The following is an 18,063-nucleotide window of genomic DNA, read 5'->3' as shown; positions in this document are numbered from 1 at the left end:
ACAGCAGCAGTGGGGGTATCGGCCACCCCAGTACACACAGCCTCAGGGGACGGTCAGGCCTCCTATTCCTCAGCAGAGCGAGCAGAAGGTCTGGGTGCAGCAGCCGGGGGTGCGCCCCAATTTGTTTCGTTGTTACAACTGTGGGCAGCCGGGTCACTTTGCACGGAACTGCCAAATGCCACCAAAGCAGGGCCAGCAGAGCCAGAAGCAGAATGTGGCTCATTTCAAGCTGGGGCAAGTGCACTACACCACCCTCGAGGGTATCCCTGAGGGAGCTCCAGTGATGGCGGGTACGTTTTCTGTAAACGATCATCCCGTCACCGTATTGTTTGACTCTGGGGCATCTCATACGTTCATTAGCAAGGAGTGTGCCATTAGGCTCGGATTGAAAATAGAAAACATGCCAAATCCATACAATATTCATTCACCCGGGGGCCAATTAATTACCAACCAAATTGTCAGGCGAGTGCCTCTCCAGTTACAAGGAAAAGGATTTATAGCACATCTTATAGTACTCCCAACTCAAAGAGTGGATATTATACTCGGCATGAACTGGATGAAGGAACAAGGAGTTCTCTTAGACACTAATGCACATTCTGTGCACATAAAACCATCTGACCAAGGGTCCATGACCTTATCTTTAAGAAACCCTGAGTCAACCACTTCCACTGTGAATCACACTGAGGGCAAGGCTTTGGCTGCCATACCGGTGGTGTGTGAGTACCCGGACGTTTTTCCGGAGGATTTACCCGGGATGCCACCTGACCGTGATGTGGAATTTGCCATTGAATTGCAACCGGGTACGGCACCGATATCTAAGAGACCGTACCGGATGCCACCCAATGAGCTAGCAGAGCTAAAGAAGCAATTGCAAGAACTGCTTGATAAAGGCTATATCCGTCCTAGCACGTCACCATGGGGCTGTCATGCACTCTTTGTGAAAAAGAAAGATGAAAGCCTCAGGTTGTGCGTGGATTATAGACTTTTGAATGCCGTCACAATCAAGAATAAATACCCACTTCCCCGGATTGACATTCTATTCGATCAGCTATTCGGGGCCAAGATATTTTCAAAAATTGACCTTCGCTCTGGTTATTATCAGATAAAAATTAGAGCTGAGGATATTCCCAAGACGGCCTTCTCCACCAGATACGGGCTTTATGAATACCTGGTCATGTCTTTCGGGCTAACCAATGCCCCTGCTCACTTCATGTATCTCATGAACTCAGTGTTTATGCCTGAGCTTGATAAGTTTGTCGTGGTTTTCATCGACGACATTCTTATATTTTCTAAAAATGAAGCAGAGCACGCAGAGCATCTCCGCATTGTGCTTCAGCGCCTGCGGGAACACAAGCTGTATGCCAAATTCAGCAAATGTGATTTTTGGCTCAAGGAAGTTCAGTTTTTGGGCCACATCATCTCGGACAAAGGGATTTATGTCGATCCTAGCAAAATTCAGGATGTCTTGAAATGGCATGCTCCTACCTCTGTTCCCGAGATTCGAAGTTTTCTTGGGCTAGCAGTATATTATCGCCTGTTTGTACCGGACTTCTCCAAAATTGCTAAGCCCATTACAGAATTGCTTAAGAAAGGGGTGAAGTTTGTTTGGGATAACCAATGTGATCAGGCTTTCCAGACTTTGAGAAAGCTTTTAACATCGGCCCCTGTTCTGGCTCAGCCAGATATCACTCGACCCTTCGATGTTTATTGTGATGCATCAGGTACGGGCCTCGGCTACGTCCTTATGCAAGATCAGCGGGTGATTGCTTATGCTTCCAGAGCACTTAGGCGACACGAAAAGAATTATGACACTCATGATTTGGAATTAGCAGCAGTGGTATATACACTAAAGATTTGGCGTCATTATCTTCTGGGTAATCCTGTGCATATATACTCCGACCACAAGAGCCTCAAGTATATCTTTACTCAGAATGAACTGAACTTGCGCCAGAGATGGTAGTTGGAATTGATTAAGGATTATGATCTGGAAATTCATTATCACCCGGGTAAGGCCAATGTTGTGGCAGATGCATTGAGCAGAAAGGCAAGTTGCAACTGCATCTCAGCAACACCTATGCATACAACTCTATGCCAAGAGATGGAGAAGTTGAATCTGGCTATAGTAGCTGAGGGTACGCTCACCAATATTACCCTCACTCCAACACTGCAAGATCAAATTATTGCTGCTCAGAGAAATAATATTGGCATGGAAAAGATTAGGCAAAGGCTCAGGGAAGGTGACCCTCGTGTGGCATGTTTTCAGCTAAATGGCGAGGGTGTTTTATGGTTTAAGAACCGGCTGGTGGTACCTAAGGATTTAGAGCTCCGGAAACAAATTCTTGATGAGGCTCACCTCTCTAGGTATTCCATTCACCCGGGCAGTAACAAAATGTATCAAGACCTCAGGCAGCGGTTCTGGTGGACCAGGATGAAACGGGAAATCGCGAAATATGTGTCCGAGTGTGACACCTGTCGGAGGATTAAGGCAAGCCACTTGAGACCAGCCGGCCCTTTGCAGCACCTGAGTATTCCCTCCTGGAAGTGGGAGGACATCAGTATGGATTTCATTGTCGGCTTACCCAAAACCTCCAAGGGGTATGATTCGATATGGGTTATTGTGGACCGTCTTACCAAGACCGCGCATTTCCTGCCGGTAAAGACCACACATACGACAAAGCAATATGCCCAATTATATCTGGATCGTATTGTGAGTCTGTATGGAAATCCAAAGACAATCATTTCAGATCGGGGTGCTCAATTCATTGTCCAGTTCTGGGAGCATTTTCACGCCGCCCTCGGCACTCAGCTCCTCCGCAGTTCGGCTTATCATCCCCAGACCGACGGCCAGACAGAAAGGATAAATCAAATATTGGAGGACATGCTTAGAGCATGTGTGCTCACCTATAATCAAAAATGGGATGAGTGCTTGCCATTGGCCGAGTTTGCTTATAACAATAGTTATCAAGAAAGCATCAAGATGGCTCCATTTGAGGCCTTATATGGACGGAAATGCAGAACACCATTGAATTGGTCAGAAGATGGGGAGAGAACTTTCTTTTGGCCCGATATGGTAAATGAAGCAGAAGAGCTGGTTCGGGTTATTCAAGAAAATTTAAAGATTACCCAATCCCGACAAAAGAGTTACGCCGACAAGAAGCATCAATCTATCCTATTTCAAGTGGGGGATCCTGTCTATCTGCGAGTATCTCCAATGAAAGGGGTTCAACGATTCGGGGTGAAGGGAAAGCTCGCACCTCGCTATGTTGGGCCTTTTCTTATTAGTGAGCAGTGTGGACCAGTGGCATACCGCCTAGAGCTTCCTGCTCACTTATCCGCGGTTCATAACATTTTCCATGTCTCCCAGCTCCAGAAGTGCCTCCGTGTTCCAGAAAAGATGGTTGACATCGAGAAATTGCAACTAGAACCCGATCTTGTCTATCCGGAGCAACAAATAAAAATTGTTGATTTCAAGACTCGGGTTACTCGGAATCAAACCAGCAATTTTTATAAGGTTCAGTGGAGTAATCACTTTGAGCGAGAGGCTACTTAGGAGACGGAGGACTTCGTTCGGTCTAAATGTCCAGAATTGTTACAAATGTATCAAGGTACTCACCAAGTTCCATTTTCCTCAATTTAGCACATCCATTAAATCTCGGGACGAGATTTCTTTTAGGGGGAAGGATTGTAACACCCGGATACTCCGGCCATTGGCCCGGAGACTCCGGGCGTGGAGTTTCTATTTCCATAATTTGGTCATCTGGACCCCACAACCTTTTAAATAGAAAATATCACTCTCACTCTCTCTCACTCTCACTCTCACTCTCACTCTCACTCTCTCCCGTGACCTCTCTCTCCCTCACCTCCCTCACGAGCTCTCCCTCTCCCCAAGCTCTAGATTCCAAAATCTTTCATTTCAACTTGATTCCGAGGCCAAGGGAGCTTCACTCGACATGGGGGATCATCTTCTACAAGTATTCCACCGTGGGGCGACATCGTTTTCGAGTTTTCTTGCAAGAGGAACTAGCTCAAGGTACTAGAAGCTAGGGCTCGTCGATTTGGTTGTTTTAGGATGTTCTAGGTGATTTCCTTTGGTCGATCATCTCTATATGCATCCCTCAACTAGGATCTAAAAGGGTTTTGATTTTGGTGGGTTGGTTTTGTCAAAATCAAGATTTCAGTTTTTGGGGCGAAAATGCTGTCAAGCCCGGAGACTCCGGGTATAAGCCCGGATACTCCGGGTTTGGGATACTCCGGGGGAAACTCCGGGTATAGGCCCGGAAACTCCGGACTTTGGGGTCCAAATACTCCGGGTATTCGTCCGGATACTCCGAATTTTTGGGGAATGTTTTGGGCCAGGGAATGCAATTTTTGTGTAAATTACTTGCGGTTGCATCTAGTCATTGGCTATTTTAAGATTGCAACCCATGCATGCATTCTCATATCATTATGCATACGTATAGCAGCCGCGGCAGAGGAGGTCGTATACGAGGTGGTTGCGGAGCCACAGGAGCCCCAGGGGCAAGCCCCGCAGCAGGAGGATCGTGGGGAGTCGGCCCAAGGCCCCACTCACCCCAGTGTTGAGCAGCAGGCGCAAGGCAAGCCCCGGTGCACATCCCATTAATTTAAGTTATGACACCTATATATATTTTTAATACTTGTGCATTAAGTTCAGGAATTGTTTGGAACCCTAGTTGCATGATCCCTAGGATTCCCTGAGATATACTAGTACGTATAGGACGATAGAAGTGCTATGCTTAATGTTTCAGGTAGAAGACGAGTGGTCTCCTGCACTCGCGAGATATATGATGTTTAGAAGTCGAGTAATTTCTGGTTACTCGCGAGATATAAGATGTATTCATATTCCAGTACTTGAGTTGTGAGTTTGATATTGAATAAATGGATAATTTAGACCGGACGGGAAATGATGAGGAGACATAGGTATGGCAGCAGGACAGGGTTCCTGGGTGTCTTAGTCCCGTCTGTGTCGGTTAAGGACCGGTCGTTGTGGCAGTGCTGATCGGGGATTGAATTTGTACAAACCGCATGCCGGGAGTAGGAGGTAGTCGAAACTGGTAAGCCTAGTACTACCTTGCTTCGAAAGTACAGGACTCCATCTCACCTCCTGGGGTAGTCGAGTAGTCGCAGAGAATTGGGGATGCATGTATTACTTTTGGTGGTCTCATGTTGAGCTCGGCTGACCATATGATGGTGGGGCGGTCCTGTAGTTCGAGGCGGGGAGGGGAAGGGTTGGAGCGTGTGGTCCGACGGGGCTTATACGTGCCGTGTTGGTTAGGTCCACCTTGCAAGGTTAAATCGGATCGATTCGCCGTGTCTCGCGGTTATGAGGGCCTTGATCTCTTTGTCACCTCGTAGAAATGAACTAGAGATGTTAGTGATAAATGATGGAACTATTTTGAATCATTATTGTAATGCTCCAACATGATTGTGTAGATATGCCAACATTAGATGAGAGTCTTTCTATATAGAACTTGTGGCTAAAACATTGAAAGTAAGAATTCAACCTTAGATGATTTCCTGTAAAACATCCACCAGCCAGAGAGCCTTGCATGTCTAGATATGTGGGCTAAGTTATACCCACTGGTCGGGTAAGTCTTGCTGAGTATTAGAATACTCAGGGTTTGTTGCCACATTTATTATTACAAGACACCTGGACGTCGACTTCTGCCCCTGTTGTGTCAAGTTCATCCGCCGGGATGCAGAGGGGTGGCAGGTCGAGGAGCGAGACCCTTAGACTAGGACTTTGTCGGGATGTACACTCGTGGGCAGAGTGTTCAGCCTTTCTGTTTTTGCGCGGGCCGGTCTGACCGGTCATGGTTAGTCAGGGTTTTTGAAGGCTAGAGTAGATGTAGGATCTAGTCTGTTTGAATTTCAGTACATCGGATGTAAAGTTTGTAAATTATGCAACTTTTGTAAATTATGTGTATATTTGAACTCGGGTTGTAAAACCTAACGTTTCGTCCCCCTATAGTGTCTGTACTTTCAAGTATCATGTTGTGCTTGTACCATCTGCGCCCACCTTCGCGTGGGACTACCGGTGTTGTTTCGATCGGGCCGTGGGTTGAGAAAGGATCGCCAAATTAAGCCGTTAAGCTAATGAGCCCGATGTGTTCAAATGACGGCCATTACGCTTAATTAGAGTTTTAATTTGGCGGTTCCGTCACAGCTGCGCCATCGCTCCGAACAATGAAGCGAATGGTGGACAGGAACGAACGACAGCACCAGTTCAACAATGGATTGGCCGGCGAGTCTAACATTCTCTGCCTCTGATCCAACAATACTTGGATTATCCTATAATTTTTATCCAATAGAATCCAATCATATTTCATCCAATGTAAATAGATGTCCATATCCAATTTGATCCAAATCTAATAAAATTTAGTTGCAAAAATCCAATTGGATTTGGATCAGACCCAATCCATTCCCAGGAGTAGGTGTAGACCTGTAGTGAGCCGAAGATGTTGAATCCAGTCCACAAGCTCTCCTCCCCGCCGAGCTAGGCACCATTGCCCCAAAGGCTAGGGATGACTAGACACGTACTTATTACTCTCAGTAGCTAGATGGTGGATCGGTGATTCGGTGAAAGTGCAAGCAAAATTTTAAAGGCCCATCTCCGATCCATTGACGGCTACAATGTAATGTGGGAGCATCGCATACATGATTGTGTGCCAAGCTCGTCACATGCCCGGCGCATTACTACAGAATATATTTCCAGGGCGGATAAAACAGTATTTGTAGGAACGAATGCTATACCTGCTTCTAATTTTCGCAGCTATAAATAACAGTTTGCAGAAGCAGTTGACGTGCCTGACCTAGTAAATACATTTTCAGGGACAGGTAATCAAATTTTAAAAAATAAAAAATTAGAAAAATAAAATAAAAATAGCAAAACAAAAAATATTTTAACGAATGAGCCACCACCACAAGCCCCTTTACTATAGAGTTACATTTTTTATGAAATATGCACACTTGCATTATCCGGGGTTTGAATTGCTTACCTCGAGCCTTGAGCGTACCCTCCTCTCCACAACACTATGGAGTCACTTGTGACTTTATGAGATATGATATTCTTTTATCTTAACTCTGAAATCAATTTCTACGGGTGATACCCGTATCCGCCCCTACAAATAACTTTTAGGGGTGAGTTACACCCCCCCCCCCACCTGCCCCTAAAAATATTTATTCATTTTACTCCAAAAAATAGTTTTAATATTAAAATATAAAAAATAAATAAAAACTGAAACTTCTACACTATTGTTATTGTGAAATATAGATGAGAAATATGTCAAACATATTTTATTATATATAAAGGTTGGAAACCTCAAGTATAACTTGAGTTGTATGATATACTAGGGTGGGAAGTTGATGAGTTTACGAAGAATGTACATCGAACTCTATGTATAATGTTTTGAATCTTTTATGATAACAAATATTTATTTAAAGCATGACATCATGCCAATTTAAGGAAGATTTGGATCTCTTTTACATAATTGCACTATCCATATCCATAATACTTCTAGATTTTAAAATTAGGGAACTTATAATAATTTTTTAGACTATTAGGTGATCTTCATTGCAAAGTTATCAACTACAAAATTTTAGGTGTCGTCAATCTCTATAATTTTGACATAAAGTTTGATTTCATCCGAGATCATATGAAAAAGTTACAAATTTATTTGCCTCTTTTGTAGGGGCAGATCATGCCATCATCTGCTCCTGAAAATTATTACGCCTAAAGGCTAATGATGGTGTCAGCATTTCCCTAAAAATGTGTATCAGTGCATGGCGCCATGGCGAGCAACACAAAGAAATAATAGGTGGTGGTTCGGTGGAGAGCGAGCCCTTGACGAAGCGAGCCACCTTCCGCGTACCGGGCGGATTCTACATGTTCTTAAGGGGAGTATTGATTATTATTATTATTATTAGCACACTGTTATAGTGAGCCTATTATTTTCGGTTGAAATGATTACTCTCACACGCGACAGGACATGGTGCCCCGGCGAGCAACACAAAGAAATAAAAGGTGGTGGTTCGATGAAGAGCGAGCCCTTGACGGAGCGAGCCACCTTCCGCGTACAGCGACCGGATTTACGATCAGGACGCGACAGGACATGGTGCCCTGGCGAGCAACACAAAGGAATAAAAGGTGGTGGTTCGATGAAGAGCGAACCCTTGACGAAGCGAGCCACAGCGTCCGGATTTATGATCAGGACGTGACAGGACATGGTGCCCTGGCGAGCAACACAAAGGAATAAAAGGTGGTGGTTCGATGAAGAGCGAGCCCTTGACGGAGCGAGCCACCTTCCGCGTACAGCGACCGGATTTACGATCAGGAATCACACCAGATTTACGATCGAAACCGTCACACCGGATTTACAGTCAGGACCGTCACACCGGCCTTTGCTACAGTGAGCCGAAGATGTCGGATCCAGTCAACGAGCTCTCCTCTCCGCCGAGCCAGCACCTTTGCCCCCCAAGGCTAGGGATGACTGGGCACCGCCACATTGCCCGGCGAGGGATGTCCGGAGCGGCGCGTAGATGAACCCGCATATCTCGCTCCATGTACTCGGTACGGTACTAATCAAAGTAGCTACGATGATGCATTGCAAGCAGACAAGCGGTGGTTCTGCAGGCGAGGCGAGTATTGGAGTGGCAGTCCGATCGGAGAGACTTTCTTGCGTGCGCGGTACGCGAAGAGATCAGTGGCGGGCGTCGGGCGGGGGCTAGCTAGCTAGCAGGAGCCAGCTGAGATGATCAGCGCGCGTCGGCACCGCGTGGTTATATACTCATCTGCGTACGCGTTCTAGACCGTAGCCGCGGACACGTACGCGCGCGTGCGCCAACGCATGCATGCATGCTTTGTGCTGTCTGCACACGTGATGCATGATCACACACATGCGTGAATATACGTACGTTTGCGTGAATATCTGCTGGGGTTTCACAGATCACCGGTCAAAGACAAGATGCAGCATGCATGTAATTAGCCATCTCGGGTAATCACATCCACCAAACCATTTCATACGGCACGGAGAAAACGACTAGGTGGTGGCCGGATTGCCGTCTCGGGTAATCACATCCACCAAACCATTCGGTACGTCATGTGCATCAACGCAAGTTCATACTAATGTAACAAGAGGAAAGTCCACTATATAATCTCATGCACGAATAATCTCAAAGCATCAAGCAAACCAGAGCACAGGAAATAAGAGAAACAGAGAGAGCTTGATCATTTCATTTTTTAGGGAAGCAAAGATGGCCACAGCCAGAGCTGTAGCCACCATGGCGACCTTCCTCCTGATCGTGCTCTCCGCGCTCCCACATGGTGTGTTCTCCCTCCGCCTTGGCGTGTGCCGCGCCAGCGGCTACCTCCCGGGCAGGTCCGGCAACTGCGAGAAGAGCAACGACCCGGACTGCTGCGAGGACGGCAAGAAGTACCCGCAGTACCGGTGCTCGCCGCCGGTGACCGCGAGCACCAAGGCCGTGCTGACGCTCAACAGCTTCGAGAAGGGCAAGGACGGCGGCGGCCCGTCGGAGTGCGACAACACCTACCACAGCGACGAGGAGAAGGTGGTGGCGCTGTCCACGGGGTGGTTCAGCAACATGGCGCGCTGCGGCCACCGCATCAAGATCTCTGCGAATGGCAACTCTGTGTACGCCAAGGTGGTGGACGAGTGCGACTCCGTGCACGGCTGCGACGACGAGCACAACTTCGAGCCGCCCTGCGACAACAACATCGTCGACGCCTCGCCGGCGGTCTGGGACGCCCTGGGGCTCGACCAGAGCGTCAGCATGGTGGACATCACCTGGTCTGAGGAGTGAGTGTCATTTGATAGTTGTGTCTGGTCTCTGCACAGTATGGTACGTACATGCCTTGTATGGATAGAGAGATTAGTAGTCGTGGCTCATTGCATTATCCTGTATAGCATGATACTATATGGAATAAAAGGTATAGTATATTTTTTAAAAGAATGGCAAGACATTTGTCAAATTTTGGAAGGTACCGTGCTTCCTTTCTACCAGGCACATTTCTAGCCCTTAAAATCAATGTGTATTAAGTGTAACTTAGCTAGTAAGGTTTCATGTGTGATTGATCTGCCCCCCATAAGATCGAGTTCTCGACTCAACATACGTGCTCGCATTCAGCTCAATCTCTCGGAGATACTCGTAGGGGTAGGGCTGCGTGATTGTATTCGTAACGGTGAGTGCGTGCATGTATATAAGTGTCTGCATCTGTACTATGTTCAGAAGACTATGATATCATTCATTTTTCAGCCATCAACAGTTAAACTTTTTTATTTCCAAAATTTGCGGAATTTTATAATGGTATTTTTTTGTCAATGTGGAGATGTGGAAAGGGAGATAAGATAGTATTGTAGTTCTTTACAAAGCTATCTTTAAAACTTTGTGTTTCTTTTTGACATATGTTCAGCGAAAAGACTATGATATCATTCATTTTCCAGCCATCATCAGTTGAACTTTTTTATTTTCAAATTTTGCAGAATTTTATAATGTTATTTTTTGTCAATGTGGAGACGTGGCAAGGGAGATAAGATAGTATTTTAGTCCTTTACAAAGCTATCTTCAAAACTTTGGGTTTTTTCCTGACGTGTTATGGGATATATGTGGCATAAATAGTTTTACATATTAATTTGAAATCAAATGTGACACAGGATAAAAAAATTATCACATGCTAACACGTGACGTCAAGGCATGATATACAAAAAAGATTTTGCCTATTTGCTTGAAAGATAACAAGTTTGTGAGGTGGTCTAGCTTCTGTTTGGGAAGATACATCTAAGATTGTGAGAAATCATTCGAAAAACAGGGCTCATTCTACATGTTCTTAAGGGGGTTATTATTAGCACACTATCATAGTAAGTCTATTATTTTCTGTTGAAATGACTGCTCTAATACGTCTGTGTGGCGCCATGGCGAGCAATAAAAAGAAACAAAAGGTGGTGGTTCGATTGAGAGCGAGCCCTTGACGGAGCGAGCCACCTTCCGCGTACAGCGGCCGGATTTACGATCAGGACCGTCACACCAGATTTACGATCGAAACCGTCACACCGGATTTACGGTCAGGACCGTCACACCAGCCTTTGCTGCAGTGAGCCGAAGATGTCGGATCCCTCCCCGCCGAGCCAGCACCTTTGCCCCCAAGGCTGGGGATGACTGGGCACCGCCACATTGCCCGGCGAGGGATGTCCGGAGCGGCGCGTAGATGAACCCGCGTTTGTCGCTCGATCTTCTCGGTGTGGTACTAATCAAAGTAGCTACGATGATGCATTGCAAGCAGACAAGCGGTGGTTCTGCAGGCGAGGCGAGGATTGGAGTGGCAGTCCGATCGGAGACACTGTCTGTCTGTCTTGCGTGCGCGGTACGCGAGAAGAGATCAGTGGCGCGCGTCGAGTGGGGGGGCCGAGCCGGCTGAGACATGACGCGCGTCCGCACCGCGAGGCCGCGCAGTTATATACTCTACGGAGTAGTACGTACGCGTACGCGTTCTATACCGTAGACGAGACGGACACGGACTCCATGCAGGACGGCCGGGTCCGGACCAGTATCTTGTGTGTGTAAATGGAACGCGGCGCGGGCCACCTTCGTCAATCGCGTCTTCATGACATCATGCATCATCACGCGGCCCTGCAACCGTACGTCGTCCTCATCACGAGCTACAAGTAGAAGTGATCTGTGAAAGTGCAAAGACCCAGCAAGCTTGTCGGTCACATGCATGCACTGTGCGCGACTGCACGCACGTACGCGCGCGCGCCACCGCATGCATGCATGCTTTGTGCTGTATGCACACGTGATGATCACACACGCGTATATATACGTTTGCATGACCTATAAGCTCCGCAGACGAAGTTAAAAGCAAACTTTTCTCCACTTAAGTTAATGCCATGTCATCAAACCACAATTTAAGTTAATGTTAAAAAAGTTGTTTTCATAGTTGACGGTTGAGAAGTGAAATGTTGCGCCGCGTAGCAAGGTTTAAAAACCACACGCGGCCTGTCCGGAGTGTAAAATGGGCTCCGGAGAATTAGTCAATTAGACACTGCATGTGCCGATGCAACTAGAAGGGCCGAACAGAAATTGTTCTACAGCATGGTGAGGAGCAGCTTGTTATTATCATGTAGCCTATGTACATCCCAGTCCCAGGTTGCTGTGTAGAACAAAATGCGTGGATTGGGTTGTGTTGGACAAAAAGCCGCAACTCCAAAATTCTTCGAGATTTTCGATTTACCAATTTGAATATGAAATTAACCTTTGCGGATCCCCCACGCTGCTGTGTAGAACAAATCCTCTCAACGTGTTCACGTCAAGCGAGTTCAAACCATACATACGGCACGGAGAAAAACAACTAGGTGGCCGGATTGCCGTCTCGGGTACGTCAATTCAAACCATTCGGTACGTCATGTGCATCCGCGCAAGTTCATACGAATGTAACGAGCGGAAAGACCAGTATATAATCCCATGCACGACTAATCTCAAAGCAGCAAGCAAACCAGAGCACAGGGCATAGCACAAAAACAGAGAGAGTTTAAGCATTTCATTTTTCAGGGAATCAAAAAGATGGTCACTGCCAGAGCTGCAGCCACCATGGCGATGTTCCTCCTGGTCGCGCTCTCCGCGTCCCACATGGTGTCCTCTCTTCGCCTCGCCGCCGGCCTCGGCGTGTGCCGCGCCAGTGGCTACCTCCCCGGCCAGTCCGGCAACTGCGAGAAGAGCAACGACCCGGACTGCTGCGAGGACGGCAAGATGTACCCGCAGTACCGGTGCTCGCCGCCGGTGACCGCGAGCACCAAGGGCGTGCTGACGCTCAACAGCTTCGAGAAGGGCAAGGACGGCGGCGGCCCGTCGGAGTGGGGTGGTTCAGCAACATGGCGCGCTGCGGCCACCGCATCAAGATCTCTGCGAATGGCAACTCCGTGTACGCCAAGGTGGTGGACGAGTGCGACTCCGTGCACGGCTGCAACGACGAGCACAACTTCGAGCCGCCCTGCGACAACAACATCGTCGACGCCTCGCCGGCGGTCTGGGACGCCCTGGGGCTCGACCAGAGCGTCGGCATGGTGGACATCACCTGGTCTGAGGAGTGAGTCTGAGATGGTTGTCTGCTCTTCATTTGGCATTTGGCATTTGGCACATGCTATGTACGTATGATTAGAGGATACAGGTCAATTGGCTCATTGCCCTGCACTAGTGTATTATATGACATATCATTATTGTATATGGAATAAATAGAGCATGCAGAGTATAGTGAACACTAATGAAGCTAGCAACTACGCGGACACTGGGAATCTGGGATGCACCAAATCTGAAAGCCAAATTACACTCAGCTGTGAATTCAACTATTCAAGCATCATAAAATTTTAGCATTTTTTAAGGGTCAACAAGAACACATATTGCACTGAGGAACTCCATCTGCTTCTGTTGCTACTCAATTGAAGTCGAATCAGACAAGAGCAATCCAGAGGATTCCATGATAGTAAATTGGCTAATGGGGCATTGGGGCTGCTCGATGGGTCTCATTTAGTGGTACCTACATAGTAGTAGCAGGTGGATTTTCTTCAGCTTTGAACCGATCGCAGCTATCTCATACAGCTTCTACAAGCCTTGCCCGAACTGAACTCTGATCTGGTATAGGTACGATACTGCCAAGGAAAAGAACATAGCTGTCAGTATTCCCTTGAAAATCTCTAAAAAAAAAGTATGCTTGCTAGTAATACCGAATGATACAGCTCAAGGACATATGCAAACAAAAAGGGACGCTCACGAAACTTGCCTGTAAAGTATTTCTCCTCCATTTATCACCTTCTTAGATATCCAGTGGGGAGCCAGATCCTCTAAAATATGCAGCTGCTCTTCTATCTCCCCTGGAGTGGAAAGGATAACACATAATCAGCATAGCTCAGGAAATATCAAGTGTAATTTGCAGCTGTTACATTGACAATCAATTCATCATTACCTGTCTCTTCTATCTCCAAGTTGTTGGCAAGAATGTAGTGGAAAAGTTCCTGTTTAGTGATTAGCGAATTCTTGGTAGAACGAGAAATATCACAGACTATGTCAAATGTGCTACGAAGCGAAGCTATCTTTTCCTGGGTTTCCACTGGGTCTATTTGATTTGTTTTGTCTTTATAAGTAAAGGAGATAAGATCATTTTCCTGCAGGGAAAAAGTTACATCAAAGAAATGAATTAGCTTAGAGTTATTCAAGTCTTTTTTTATTTGATAGGTAAAACTCTTCAAGTCCCCCTACTGTTACAAGAAAAAAACTAAGAAAGTAGAAACAGCAGGAGGAAGACATCTATTAGTCATACACCATGACATACCTTTAAAATAGGAGTACATTATTTTATAGTGCATTTGTACAGGAAAGGTCATTCTATCTGACTAAACTATCGATGGATAAGTTCCAAGCATCAACTACTGCACTATCAATATTCTATGTATTATTGAACGGACACGTATACCTGTTTCCTGAATACTAGATGAAGGTAGTTCTAAGTCTATTTGACACAACCCACATCAACGCTGTTTACCAATCCTATGATGAAAATCACACAATTGAATGCTGAAGGAGCTGTCCAGTGTCCACAGTTGCTCCATTGCACATTAGTCTTTTTTTTTCTAGAAATAAGAATCCAAGCACAAGGATTTTGTTATCTAACTTATGTTATTGACTACAGCATATGTAGTCCTCCAGCATTTAGTTATGTGCTAATCCATATAAAACAAATACAATTCTATCTGATGGATAGAAATCAGATCAGTACCTCTACTGACTTGTTGGAACTAAATGAATCTTCTGAGAACACACCCTTTTTAGCTGTAGCCTCATGTTCCATTCCATCGTGATAAGACAGGCTTCCTCCTTCAAATTTTAACGATGTATTCAGTGATCTGCGGGCTGAACTGGTTGAACGTGGTTCAGAAATGTGTCCACATGTGGTCTCAAGTTTCTCAAGTGAAGTCGGCAACGGCCTTTTTGGTGTCTGCATTGCTGGTGTTCCAGCCAAAAATGATGATTCTGAGGTCCCTTGTTTTGGTGTACTCTCTTGACAACAAGAGATCAAATGGCGGCTTGGAGTAGCAGAAATTTCAGAGTTCACTGGAACTGGAGCGTGTGTGTCTTGCTTTTTAGGGCTTCTGTTTGTCCCTTCCGTATCATAAGCACAAGCACGCACAGAGCTCAGTTCTTCTGGATCAGATAGCAACTGAGTCTTTTCTGTTGCATCAGCAACAATTTTCTGTGACATGAGTTTTTGAAAAGTTTGTGGGAAGTGGGAAGCATGTGACAATCCATCCTCAGTGGTGCCCTGCAGAGGTGGCTCAGCAGCATGTCCATCAGGTGCCTGAAGATATAACTTCTCCCTTGACCTTGAATTAAAGGGTTCTGGTAGGATTGCCTCAGGAATATCTGTACCCTGCATACACAGCAAACGCAACTAAAATGCCGAGTAAATTATCATGGTCTGACGACTAATATAATATAACACCTTAAAAAGGTCCATACAGGCTCACTTGGGATGAAAGAATTTCAGTTGAGGTCAAACTAAGAAAATATTGTACAGTGAAACTCTATTAATCAACAATCACCTGATCAAGGCCAAACCAAATCAAGTTTAGTACCTTATGATGAGCATCCAAAAAATTCAAAAGCTTTGAGTAAAACGCCTCGCAAATTGCCATTGATGGAGACTGATCTGAACTTGTACATTCCACAACATCCATGACAAGTGTGATTTCCATATCAGGATACATGCATAAGCTTTTCTCATCATGTAAGAGTATCCTCTTTATCTGGATTGCTTCTGGAAATAAATGCTTCATCTGGGCCAAATGACTGTATGAGAATGTCCTGTAATGCAGAAAGATTACCATCCAATTGCAACAAAAAAGTAAATAAAAATAATAATAATCCATACAGATGGTTTCATTGTGATTGGTACCTCTTTGTGAGTACTTCCACCTGGGTGGCAATATTCTTAAATGTAGTCATTTTCTTTCGTAACCATAGCAACCTTATAGAACTTTCCATTCTATTGAAAAAATTCAGCAAATCCTTGTGTCTGCCATTGTGAATAAGAAAGACAAGGTGAAAAATCAGATTCCTGAGATATGATATGCATGATATATTGAGATAAAAAAAATAAAATGGCTCACTTCTCAAGGAGTTCAATGCTTCCTGAAATTAGAGGTTGGCTAACACCAGGTGAAAGACTGTCATTATAGTCTTCATCATCTGTGTCATCCTCATCTTCCCCCAGCTGGTTTGCAAATCTGTCTTTGTACCTCTCTGCAAGCAAATTCCTTGCTAGTGAACTCACAACAACCCCTTTGCTTCTAGATTCAAGCTTCTCTGGAGTGGGTGATTCAATTTTGGTTCCAGAATCTTCTGTGTCAGCTTCCATCTTGTGTATTATTGAAGGGCTACTTGAATCATTATCATTAGAAATCTGAGGCAATCCTTTCTCAAGGTCAAGCTGAGTAGTATTCCCCTCACTCATTTTCAGCTCCAAACACTACAATAATGGGATCATAAGTTATATGCTCCAAACTAAATCGAACACAAATGCAAAATGCATAGAAGGACATGGGTGAACTGCAGACAGTAGTATGATAGAACGCCCGGGTAGCAAACATCCACTTGTATGATCATACTCATACCTATATCCCCCCTAGTAACACCACCAAGGTATTTGACAACCATCTAATCACCGCCACTCCAATAAAAACTGTTTATTACAGAAGATAGAAATCACAAATTTTCTACTCATGGAAATATAGACCAATCTGTTGAAGACAAATCCAGAGTTTTGTATCCACAGGAATTTAGTGAAAAGAACATTGCAGGATGCGAGCTATCTCAAATTATAAATACCACACCATAAGCCTCAGGGTCAGGGAAAAACAGATACTGGACAGAGATATCTATAATCTACTACTGTACTATGAAGTGTGCTAAAATAAAATATGAAATTCTACCTTCTCGACCCGCAAAACTAATTCCAAAAAACGTGTGGAAACAATTTAGCATAGTAACTTAAAAACAATTGAGTGAAACTGCTCACGAATTCCGCTAAACCCGAGACGTTCCACTAGGACAGGACACAGCACGCCTGCTGACCAGAAATCACTGCGCCACTTGAACCAATGGCAGGCGACTGCGGAGGCAAAACTGACACCACGCCGGAGAGCGAATCCGACTGGGACACCGAACGAAAGCGTCGCAGAATTCACGAAGCACAAGCAAACAGAGGACTAGATCCCAGAAATTTACCTCCGGCTAGAGCTCGCGGTGCGCTCGGCGTCTCAGATCCAGAGGAGTGTGGCGCTTCGGGCGCAGGATTCGCCGCGGGAGTTGGGCGGCGGCGGAGGGGGGAGCGTGCCGTTGTGGAGACTTGAGAGAGGTGGGGGGAGCGGATTGGCGAAGAGGAAGCCAAAATGGCGGAGCAAAAAAGCGAACGCCAACACCCAGGTCGAGCCCAACCCAACGGCTATATTTGTGGCCGTTTTTATACGCCAGTGTGCTTTCCGCTTTCAGCCCACACGTTCTGCTCCATCTGGGCCGGCCCAATCCAACCCACGAACCTCTAGCTCTCGTTTCTCCCCCCAACTCCCGAACCCGGAAAAAGAATGTGCTGTTGAGTCTTCTATCCCCTCCGCACAGTAAACCGAGGCGACACCAGGGCGGAAATCAGATCCGCCGCCGATTCGACCTCCGCCTCCAAATCTGATGCCCTCGCCGGCGTCGGAGGTGGAGGGGTTGGTTAATCGGCGGCCGGTCGCGTAGATATACTATAGTTTAGGTAGGTTCTGTAGTCTAGGGTTTCCGGTGGGATGAGACTCCCATCGGTTCTTTTGTCCCTCCGAGGTACTTCTGGCGAGGGTGACGGCGCCAGAGTGGACGGCCGCCGTGCAATCTTCACTGACGATTACCTTGTGAGGTATGTAATACACCTACTCGTGCAGCCGGGTTGGTGATTTGTCTTCTCCTTGCTCGAGAAATCGAGTTGGTTGCTTTCCGCTAGGGTTGCTT

The 18,063-nt window shown here is 46.0% G+C and overlaps 1 protein-coding gene and 1 pseudogene across 2 annotated transcripts; one reads left to right on the top strand and one right to left on the bottom strand.

Moving 5' to 3' along the window:
* The first annotated feature begins 9,297 nt into the window (after positions 1-9,297).
* On the top strand, positions 9,298-13,148 carry LOC120688850 (annotated as a pseudogene).
* Positions 13,149-13,231: 83 nt separating this feature from the next.
* On the bottom strand, positions 13,232-17,504 carry LOC120690948 (CDT1-like protein b). Of its 2 annotated transcripts, none has more exons than XM_039973879.1 (8): positions 17,305-17,504; positions 16,188-16,546; positions 15,974-16,093; positions 15,654-15,882; positions 14,798-15,469; positions 13,988-14,186; positions 13,805-13,895; positions 13,232-13,673 (listed from the first exon to the last, which is right to left on the bottom strand). In XM_039973879.1, exons 2-8 carry the CDS (start codon positions 16,529-16,531, stop codon positions 13,616-13,618), a joined length of 1,713 nt encoding a protein of 570 aa, XP_039829813.1. In that variant the 5' UTR covers positions 16,532-16,546; positions 17,305-17,504; the 3' UTR covers positions 13,232-13,615. The 2 variants fall into 2 exon arrangements, with proteins under 2 accessions (XP_039829813.1, XP_039829814.1); XM_039973880.1 differs by having other exon boundaries at positions 13,292-13,673; positions 14,798-15,448; positions 17,305-17,499.
* Between the last annotated feature and the right edge of the window lie 559 nt (positions 17,505-18,063).

This window comes from Panicum virgatum, chromosome 9N (genome assembly GCF_016808335.1).
Source record: "Panicum virgatum strain AP13 chromosome 9N, P.virgatum_v5, whole genome shotgun sequence".
Lineage (NCBI taxonomy): Eukaryota > Viridiplantae > Streptophyta > Magnoliopsida > Poales > Poaceae > Panicum > Panicum virgatum.
This window is presented reverse-complemented; position numbering and strand designations above follow the sequence as displayed.